Raw genomic sequence first — 11,886 nt, forward strand, 5'->3', positions numbered from 1 at the left:
TGGTTGACCAAGCAGATGGATATCACGTGTCAGGGTGTTGACGAGCGACAACGTCATAACCGTGCCCGATCGTAAACGCAACCACCGCAATTTTGTCAGATAATCACGTGTATTTCTCATGCATTCTCAATCCCTGCACTCTACTCATTTTATTTTCCAATTTTCTATGTCTACTTGCTGTTGCTACGCTTACACACAACCCTATGCACTTTGCTTCCCCAGCGCAGAGACACCTCACCGTTCAAACTTTTGCTGGGAATTTGCCCTGCCCAATCATGCTCTATTTGGACGAAATTAAATCAAATACAAAATATAATCAAAAATTTATTTTAAAATTTTATAGAAAATTTTGTAAAGACCATTCATATATACACCTAAAACAAATTCGTTGAAAGAACGTGAATGTATAACTATTTCAATCCAGTAATTTGTTTAATTTTCTTAACTTAAAATTATTTACTCGTAAATCAGTTTATCATATAATATTGTGAATAAAATTAATATGATATAAAAACGGAGATATGTATTCAATATTTACAAAATATATATATATATAATTTCTTTTTCACAAGATATACGAAAGAGGTTACTAACTTCTTTTTCAAACAAATTTACAATAGTAAGAAATTTATTTTCACTAATTTCTTATGCTTGAATTGAATTTAACTTAGGTGTAAAATTAATTTAATATATTTAAATATGTTTAATTAAAATTGATTTTATCTCTAGATCGAATTGATTTTAATTTGAAATTAATATTTATTTGATTTTATCTCAAAAATAAAATTTTGATCAAATTAATTGTTCAACTATTACGTAAATATAATCAAAAATAAATAATTTACATTAATCGACGCATTTTTAAATAAATTATCTCATAAAAAAAATCAAAATTTATCACTGCAAAATCAAATACACATTAATATATATCTTTTGTGTTTATAACATAAAGGAAATTAAATTAAAAAACTTTTCATAGATCACATAGACAATTTGGGTTTTTAAACAATAATATGAATTGATACTAATTAAATAATTGTGCTAATTTAGCAAATTAAAAAGCAATTTTTTGCATTACAAATGTTATTTTAGATATTATTTCTCTTCAGATGAAATAGTAAAAAAAACTTTTACTGTTAAAAAAATTGTTGGTATCTTGATTCTTTGAGAGGAAAAAACAATCGGCCTCGGAAATTCAGACCAGTTTGTCTCCCATTATGGTCGTACATGTACCCAACGGCGGGAGCCTAAAATTTTCGTGCACCCATGTTTAGCACATTGCTCCCTGCCTCTCTCCCAGTGCAAAAATTAAGAAAAATAACATTTGATATATGGACTTTTTTCTTTAAATAATTGAAAATTAGCAAGTATTTTAATGATACTGTTTACTAGTAGTATTTATCTATTTAAAAATATAACACGTGAAATATAAAATAGTTGCATTAACTTAATCATTCTAAACTATATCAATGATTTCCTCCATTGTTTATTCAATCAAATTAAACCAGTAAAAAAAAAATTAATATTTAATATCAATGAAGTTATCCTATTCCTCTGTCTTTATATTATTATTTCATTTCTGTCATACGCCAAGGCTTCATCCAATTTTTTTTAGTGAGAATTAAATTTTAATGAATCAGTATGATTGTGTTATTATTTAATACCGAAAAGGCTTTTAATTTTTGTACTTTGAGTTTTTCTTTAATTTTTTATAATTTATAATTAAAATTTTTATTGTAAAAATAATTTAAATAATTGTTAAAAATTAAAATTAATAGCCAAATATATCGATATCAATAGTACTGGTACATTATTTTTTCTCCACAGAAGTCGTCTCCAAATAAATATACAACTTGGCTAAGTTTTCCTTACCGTAAAAATAAGTACCATACAATTGGACATGAAAAGAACCCACAATTTACAAAAGAGGAAGAGCAACATTAGAGATTCCGTTTATTATTGATAATAACAAATTAGTACAACTAGAATTTCACTCTAAAATACTAAAACGAATTTAAGATGAATTGGCGAGGCTAATCGATTAACATACATAAAATTGGTACAAAATTATATAAAATACTCTATATAATAGGCTAAAGTGATAAACCTTGAAATATAGAGATTCTAATTGGTTTAAAATAACAATATTTTTAACTGCATTTTGGTGACATTATTCCACATTTGTTAGTAATATAAAGGTGTACCGTACCGTATAACCGTGACCACGATCACATCACAATTTAAAAGCACGGAGAGTAGTATTATTTGATTAATTGATGAGCTAGGTAGCTAGTTATAGTTATACATGTTAACAAATGAATGAAACCTTAATCGATCACATTTGTCACGCATCTCCATAATGTTCAAGACTGCGAGCTTGGTAAGTACTAGTACTTGACATTGAAGCAGGGAACCCTATCCCTGAAACTGTTCTATTATTATTAATATTATTACCTGCAGCAACAGCAGCACGTTCCTTGAGTGACTGAACCTGTGTCTTAAGAAACTTAACATAATGAATAGCTTCATCCAACATTGATGCAGTATCCATCTTAGTTCCACCTGGCACCATTCTCTGCAATATCCTTATCCTTTCACTTATTCTTTCTCTTCTGTGTCGTGCCGCAACACTCTGTGGATCCTTTGAAATCTTCACGTTCCTTCTCTTTGGTGCTTTCACTGATTCAGGGTCTATGTAAATTGGTTGCATCGCTGCTATTCTGAATATCATTTCCCTCATCGCCGCCATTGAGTTTCGTTTCTCTGATGGCACTGTACCGTAAAGGTTTGTTACAACCTCGTTCGGATAATTTGAAAACAACGTTGGGGGGGTTTCTTGAAGGATTAATGGGGTGTTGTTAGTGAAAGAGATTGTGTTTGTGGTGCTTGCTTGTAAGGGTAAATTGGTAAATGATGAAGACCATGGAGTTTGATTAGGAGGGTTATTATCGATTAAATCTGCAAGAGGAAGTGTGTTGTTGGAAGCATTAGCCGAGTTGTAGTACTCATGATCTGACGGTGGAAATGGCTCCACGGATTCGTGACCGTTGGATGAAGATGAAAATTCTGGGAGCTGCATCATCATCATTAACATCATGTCGATGTTCTGTTCCTCTGGAGATAGAGATGGCTTTATGTGGTTATTACAGTCCATTTTTGGGGACAGAGAAGTGAAAGTAGAAACAAAAGGTGAAGTGGGAATTGGAGAAAAAGATGGACAAGTATTTAAAGGGTAACTGAAAAAACTGATGAGAAAATATGGCAGATGAGCAGAGAGAGAGAGGAATAGGAGTTGTATCAGACTGTGAAATGAGTGAAGACTAGATTGGCGAGAAAGAAAGAATAGTGAAAAAATTGAATAAAATAGTGATATTGGGAACAGACATCTTTCAGGCAGGCGGTGACTCCCTACCTTGTAACTTTGTATATTTCATCATATATATAACAGCTACTAGTGAACCAATATTATGTCATATTTATTTAAATATATATTAGGATTTAATTAATACACATCACCATTTTTTTTTATATTTTTAATCTATGACAATGGTTAAATAATTAAAATTCATTGATTTATATTATAATTAGCTTTAAATTCGTGCTTATATATATATATATTAGACATAATTACTCAGGCGGTCCCTTAACTTAATTTCAGATAATATTTCAGTATTTCTTTCTCTAATTTGATCATTTATTTTATTTTATTATAAAAATTCGAAAATATAAAGAATGGAAATATATGTTTATTTAAAGATTTGAGTTATAAATTTGATGAAATTTGTATTATATTGAAGATGATAATTAATTTTATAAATTTTGTTTGAAATTTTTGATTAATTTTTGTAAAAAATAATAACATTGTTAACATTTAAAAATATAAAAGATGAAATTATTTACTTAAAATTAAATAAAGAACAAAATCGAGAAGAAAAATAAAAAATAAATAACTAATATTATCTAAAATTAATTTAAGGGATTGCATAAACAATTATGTTATATACTATTATGATGAATTTTTCATTGATAATTCATTACAATTAAATTCTATATATTATTAACGTTAATTCCATTATTTTTACTTTTGGATATGATTAATCTTTTATATATATATATATATATATATGTATATATATATATATATATATATATATATATACACTCGTCATAGCTAAATATTATAGTGATTTTTCTTTATTTTTATAAATGAATTTAAAAAATCATCAGAACAATTATAAAAAATGTTAATAATGCTTTTCATTTTTAAGATTGCGACAATAACTCAATTAAAGTGAATTTAATAAAAAAAACAAGAAAAAATAAATGTGACTATATAAAACCTCAATTTATTAAGTCGATTTCAATATCTAAAATTTTGTCACTTTTAAACTTTCATATTAGCTTCAATATTGTTATAAATAGTTTGGTGAATACTGTATGTGGAGATCAGGGGATTTATTTGCAGTCAATGTGATTTTGACATTGATTGTGTACGTAATTGAGTTTTTTTTTTATCATCGGTAGAATGAATAGTAAATAAATTAACACAGTTGTAAAGTTTTAAAATTTAAATTTAAGATATAATATCTAATTTTATAATATTGATATTTGTTATTTAAATTAAAAATCCAATTAATATAATTAAATAAATAAATTAAATAATTGAACTTAATACGTACAAGATAAAACATCAATCACCTGATCAATTAAATAAAGAAAAACTGTATGTATAGGTGAAGCTTCACTTATTCCCTCCTTTCCTTAATCATCACAAAGTTGTTGAGCTTTTAATTCTTGTGTTTAATAGTTTACGTTTCCTATTTGGGAAAGATCTTGATTTCAAATTAGAAAGAAACTCACATGGTACTGTTGAATATGTCAAAGAACTGTTGGAGGACGCTACGTGCCGTGAATAGATGAAGGCATATTATAATATTATTATTATATACTATATATTTATAGTGACTTAATACATTTAAAAATGATCATTATTTGAAACTATCAAATTTAATCATCAAATTGAATAATATGTTATTTATAGATAAATTTGATCATATTTAATATTTAATGTAATTAAATTATTAAATTTTATCTTTTATGTTTATTTAAGAATAACTTTTTTAATATTTTAATTTTAATTATTTTTATATTAAAATTAAAATATTCATAATACTAATACATATTTTTATTGTAAAATATTGGTGATTTTTCAACAAAGATTATCATATCCAATTGAGATGTATACGGATCTTTTTGGATTGTGTTAGTCTTTTAGTATATTTGTAACGTGATGTTGATTTTGTAAGCACATTTTGTGCTTAAGTTTATCTTTCTTCCTTATATATATATATATATATATATATATATATATATATATATATTTTTGGATGATTAAGATAAAGTTTTGTATTTTTTCAAATATACTTTTTTGATAATTTTTTTCAATTAAAGAATATTAACTTGTATTTTAAAGGCATGATACAAAATTAAAAATAAAAATAAAATTTTTGAAGTTGGGAATTCAATTTTATAAAAATTAAAAATTATTCTTTTAAAAAATATAATTTTTTATTATTTTAATTTCTTTAACATCAGCTCTAATTTGCTTTTATGGCATACGCTAACAATATCCTACTTTAATTTGCAAGAGCTAAGAGAGTTAAATAATGAGAATTTTCGATATGTAAGAGGTTCCATTGGGAAATATATACAGCTATAATAGTTATCCTGTTCTTGTGCATGAATCATTTTGTTAGTAAAATAATTTACTTCGTCCCTCTCATAAGTGTCACTATTAAAAAAAAAAAGTTAATTTTAGAATAAATGTTATTTATAATTTTTAATTCAATTTTAATAATTGAAATTTCTTTAAAGGAATCTCGATATGGAAAAGATGGATGAGATAGATTATAATAACATTGAGTGGAATTGTGAGAGTGCTACTTTGCGCCAAATTTAACTTTCTTTAAAAAACCCCAAAGCCCCACCCACGGGGCAGGTGTCAGAAATTTTACCAAACCCTTTTTAATGACCAGATCGGATAGCGTCCTAGTTGGACCGTGGATATCTGTCCGATGCAAATGAATTGGACACGTGGCTACCATCTAAATGAAAGGTTAGTGCACTCTATTACCCTTTGTGTGCCGCAGCTACAGCCTAAAATATCTTACTATTCTCTCATTGGAACGCTTTTCAAGATGGATCAGATTCTGATGGAACCCCTGCTTGATGTGCCGGATTTGTTAACGAACTTACCATGCAGCAACACTGAAACTTACCTTGCTTTATTTTGAGTATCATCCCTCTGCGGGAAATCTAGCGAGTTATTATAGTTTTCACTTTTTACCGTTCACCACCTTAATTTATTTGTATTCATCATCTTCCAACTATAATAGAGTTTCATTTTTAGTTTCCTAAAAAAGGAAGTTTAGTTTTAGTTAATAAACTCTAATTGAAGGTGTACAAATTGAGAACTTTTGATAAATAATTGAATCAATGTTTGGAGATTGTAAAATCACATACTATCATATGCTAAATAATTAATGATAATTTAACATGTAGAAATTATAAGGAAAATGATTCTTACTACGAGAGCAAAAGTAACAAAAATAAACGAAATTTTTTTATTGATTATTTTTGTCTCTCTTCTTTTACGATCTTCATAAAATAAAGAAGTTAAAATTTGACCATTCACTAAAAAATTAACACTTGTTATTCTTGTGTTTTGCTAATCACTACCATCATATTAAATATCATTGCTAAAATTATAATTGTTCTCTTTATAACGCTTAATATTTAAAATAATTTTTGTTAGAGTTAATTCTATAAAAACCAACAATTTTTTATTGATTATCATTTATATTATGACACTTACTATTATTTATATAGTAGTATGAAACTTTAATTTAATATATGGATTTATTTAAGGCATAATATTTTTTTTAAAATAGTTAGTGTCTTTAACGGATCATTAAGTGTGACTTAATCGTGAGACCCCATTTGAACATAATGACATTATTCTTAAATTGTCTTTGATCAAATTTTATGATTAAGTGAGACAACAATAAAACACATAAATTGTTATGTGTATATACTGATGATCACATCTCACGTGTTATGAATATAAGATATCAAATCTTCACAAATGTATACATATTATGAATAATATTGATACCACGTTGATCCGTTATGAGAATGATACATAATAGTTATACATGTGTCATTAACTATTCTCATATAACCATAGTGAGTAGTACTTCAAGTCACTACAATCTATACTTAAAGAGTTGTATACTTTGAGACCACAATTATCTATAATAGGATAATTATAACGGTGGTTATTGGATCTACAATAAATCAAGTTGAAGGGTGTGAGTGATGTAGATAAGATTCATTCCTCTTACATAATAAGAGTTGTGTTTTGAACCTCTCGACATAGTGATATGTGAAATATGTATGATCACATAAAAAATGTACCAATATATATATATATATATATATATATATAAGACATTAAGTACATTAGAGATTGCATGTATAGTCGGGAATTGAAAAACAAATTATTGAACCTAACAAAATGGCATTTTTTATGACTTGTGTTTAATTAAGACATTTGGATAAAAGGATATTTATTACACAGTAAATAGTGACCACGATAAGATTAAAATCGTATAATCGATTTTCTAATTAATTAGATAGCATTGATTGATTGCTAGATGACACTGATTGTTTATAATATTTAATATTAATTTAATATTTTTAATTATTATCAATTAAGTGATAGTCTATATGTCACACAATAGAATAGTCAAATCAAAAAAGTAAAATTTAAATTAAATAATTATTTAATTAAATAATATTTTAATTGATTAGTGATTTAATTAAATAAAATAAATTGAGCTTGTATCGTACAAGTCCACTAAGACAATAAAGTAGAAAGGAGCATATTTGATATATTGTGTCTCCTCTTAACCTAACCCTAGAACGATTCTTACTGTAGCTTTCAACTAGCACTGACGTATTGTGATACAATCGTTCATGTAGACGGAGTAGAGACACTATCATATCACAATGTTGTCGATTAGTCTTTCTCGACGCTTCAAGAAGTAAACACGTAAATCTCATATGATATATTGTATATGTGCGTGATACATGATAATGAGTAATTTTTACTCTTGAAAATAAATTTTAAAATTGTTTTAAAATATATCTCTTGATTAAATAATTAACAATACAACTTTAATACATTTTTATAATTAAAAATTTATAGTTGTTGTTTCTTAATAAATGCTCCAAGCACAATTGCTAGCATTTCTTTTTAGTTTAAGTGACCATAAATTATTTGAGCCAAGATATGAGCGTGAGTGAGTGATATATAGGTCTCCACAGTCAGATACCATTTGAGCCAAGATATGCGTGAGTGAAGGTAATTGAACTCATAATTATAACCATCAAATAGGTCTCCACCGTCAAATAGCGAACATTACCATAACTATAGGTCCATAACCACCATCAATCAAATGACAAACATTGAGATTTTATGATTTGATTAAAAACCTTCCTTCTTGCTATTTGATTAACATGTACATGTAGGTTTATAATGTTCATCATACTATGGAATTGTTATATATCGCTATTTGATGGTTATGATTATATAACTTATGGTACTTATGGTTCTATCAATTATGATGCTTATTTTATGTAAAAGCCAATATTATATTTGACTTACCACAACAATTTTTCATAAAAGAAAAGGAAAATATTCATTTCATACGTGTATTTTGATCCGATTTGTACACTTAAAACACATGTTATATAAAAAAATGGTGTGATTTATATCTTTTTATTAGAATATGCAACTAATGTAGATCAAAGGTTATTGAATTAATACTTTGATTTTTTATGTTAATTCTCGATTTCTTAGAAAAAATGGATGATGTAATTTAAAGACAGATAAAATTTGATTAATTATTATTATCAATAAGTAAATTAAAAAATCACTCACTCTATTCTACAATAATTAAACTATTTATTGAAAAAATTATCCAAAAATAATTAACACTCAATTTGAAGGGGATATTAATTTCATTTTTTAATTGTATTTTCTAAATAATTAATACTTCATTTATGATTTTAAATTTAATATATTTTACTTTATATTTATAGCAATAATTAATAAATCGATATTTAAAAATGATAATTTTATGAAAAATATAATTTATTTTATTTATATACTTTTCAATGTGTATGAAATTGTTAAATAAGTCGGTTATTGCTGAGAAATAAATTGATTTATAAGCTAACTTGAATCTAGTATAAATAGGTGACTTAATATACATTAATCTCACTTGCATGCAGTATATTAGGATAAAGATCAAAGTCACAAGAATCAATGAATCTAATGTAAAACAATGATGAATGAACGTGTGTTTGCGTGTTTTTAGATTTGGATATTTACTAGTCATTATTTGCATTTCGATCGGAATGTGTGGACCCTGAATGGCACAATAATGTGATGTAGACGTTGATAAGGAGACAAGTTAGAGTAATTAATTCAATCCATATGGGACCCGATTTTACAGGACAGCGGTAGAGTTTTAAAATGGGTCATCCATCGGGTGGGCTAGTCGGATCCAGTGGGTCAGGCTACTTTGCCCACATTTTAGTATAGTCAGGTTGTAAAAAAGTAATTTCAAAATATAGAGATTTTTTGGCTCAATCTATTCAATTCAGCTTAAAAATGGAGTTGGATTAGACTGATTCCTAGACATCAAACTGATCTATTTGAAGAACAGAAAACTTAAATCGATTTTCTTTTTTAAAAAAAGCAAATTGGAACTTTTCATTTTCTTTCTTTTCTCATTGTAAATAAATTAATCACTTTAATTTTTCTGTTCGCCTCAATTTACTTACCAAAAATAAAAAATTCTAAAATGCTTAACATAACTATGTTAGAAAAAGAAAAAAAAAAACAGATAAAAAATTATGGTTCCGTTAAACTTGTTTTAAATGCTGTTGTTTCGTTCTCTACTCTGGTGTTATGTATTATATATCTCGTTAGTCTAGGAGATCTATTTTTATTTTTATTTTTTTTAAATAAATTTTGAACATTGAAATATATATATTTTTTATAAGAAAGAGGATCGACCGATTGGACTAAAGTGATTCGACAAAACTTAAATATTTGTAGTCAATTAATATACAAATTGGACCGTATGAACTCATGTATATAATTTGATTCACTTAAAATAAATTGATTCAAACCTATCCATTTGACATCTCTAGGCACGATACATTTTATTATCATTGGTGGTTCACTAATATTAGACCTTCTGTGATCATTTTTAGATAAATTAAAATTCATTAGTTTTTGAATTTAATTTTACTACATCACCGATATAAAAAAAATTACATTTTAAACAAAACATCAATTATATTTATATGCAGCTTTAAAAATATTTATGATTAAAATCAAACCTTTTTAATAATTCAAACAACCATAATTAATTAATAGTACATAATATGGATATAGTCACAGTTTTAATTGTAGTTAAAAGTTGGCTTTTAATTAGACTAATTTTGTTTGTATACATTTTAAAAAAGTCCCGAATAGAAGATTTTTTTCTTATATATTTTTTATTTTTTAGTTTTACTCAAATATTGAGCGGTGTTATAATAGTTTTTGAATATTTAGTAATTTATCCTTTTTTTTTATTCTTTGTTTTGATTTAATATTTTATTTTAATTAACGATTAGATCATTTATATATAAAAAAATTATACGTGTTTTAATAACAATGCATCTTATGAAATGCATGTTAAGTTTTTATAAATGGTAATGCATGTTAAGTTTTTATAAATGGTAATCTACTAATGTTTGTGTTTGAGTTTTTTGTTGAAAGAACATAAGTGGTCAAACTTAAAACCACTCACATAAACAAGTACATTGTATCAACTCAACAATGAAAGAATAAAAATAACATCAAAAGATTACACTAGTAGCATCATAGGTTTCATTCAGATATTATTCAAAGTTGACCACTATTTGAACCATATGAGCTTTAATTGAGAGATTGAGAAAGTCATCATAGTTTTCAAAATAATGTCATGTTGGTAGGTCATCAACAAGAATGCAAGTATAGTTGCACTTGCAAAATTGAATATATGGGGAACGTACAATAGATAATGTATCTTGTTACGATACAATTGCAAGGAATGTACTTAACCATAATAAAGAATTGACGAGCCTAATTCATAAATATAAATATGATTATCCTTAACCCGAGACCGATCATCGCAATATATTGCATCTCAATCACACGTAAAATCTCTTTGAAAAATTCATGAAAATTTATAGGTCAAGATGTGTCTACATGAAAATTAAAAGATGGAGTATCTAGATCTGAAGATATTTTTGATGATTAATATTTTTCACAATCTCATATATGAGAATAAACCCGATAATGGATATTCATCACAATCTAATGTCGGATAATGAATATTCTTCAAAATCTCATATTGAGGATAAATTCGAGGATGGACATTCATCATGATCTAAGGTCTAAGAATGAATATTCTTCAGAATCTCATATCCGAGTAAAAATATTTATCAAATTTTTCATCTCACAATTATTAAAAACTAACAAAGTACAATAAGACAAAAGTAGACAAATTGTTTACACTATTCGAGGTTTATCAAAAGTAAACATAGAAGTGACATCACATCAATCACGCACTCTTACGTGGGAGATAAAAACCTTCATTCTCACACTTAACATAACCCGAGGATGAATTATAAAAACAAAAAAATCACCTCATACATAAAAATGAGGTCTTATGTGAACAATGCAAAAACACTATGTCAACGTTGTTCAAATTGTATAGAGCC

General features: G+C 26.4%; 1 protein-coding gene across 1 annotated transcript; it reads right to left on the reverse strand.

Moving 5' to 3' along the window:
• Positions 1–2,006: 2,006 nt before the first annotated feature.
• Positions 2,007–3,420, reverse strand: LOC101512219 (uncharacterized). The gene has a single exon (XM_004501751.4). It carries the CDS (start codon positions 3,152–3,154, stop codon positions 2,345–2,347), a length of 810 nt encoding a protein of 269 aa, XP_004501808.1. The 5' UTR covers positions 3,155–3,420; the 3' UTR covers positions 2,007–2,344.
• Between the last annotated feature and the right edge of the window lie 8,466 nt (positions 3,421–11,886).

This window comes from Cicer arietinum, chromosome 5 (genome assembly GCF_000331145.2).
Source record: "Cicer arietinum cultivar CDC Frontier isolate Library 1 chromosome 5, Cicar.CDCFrontier_v2.0, whole genome shotgun sequence".
NCBI classification, from domain to species: domain Eukaryota; kingdom Viridiplantae; phylum Streptophyta; class Magnoliopsida; order Fabales; family Fabaceae; genus Cicer; species Cicer arietinum.

Coding starts and splice junctions, on each gene's coding strand:
- LOC101512219 (XM_004501751.4), bottom strand. CDS start 3,154: ATGGACTGTAATAACCACATAAAGCCATCTCTATCTCCAGAGGAACAG.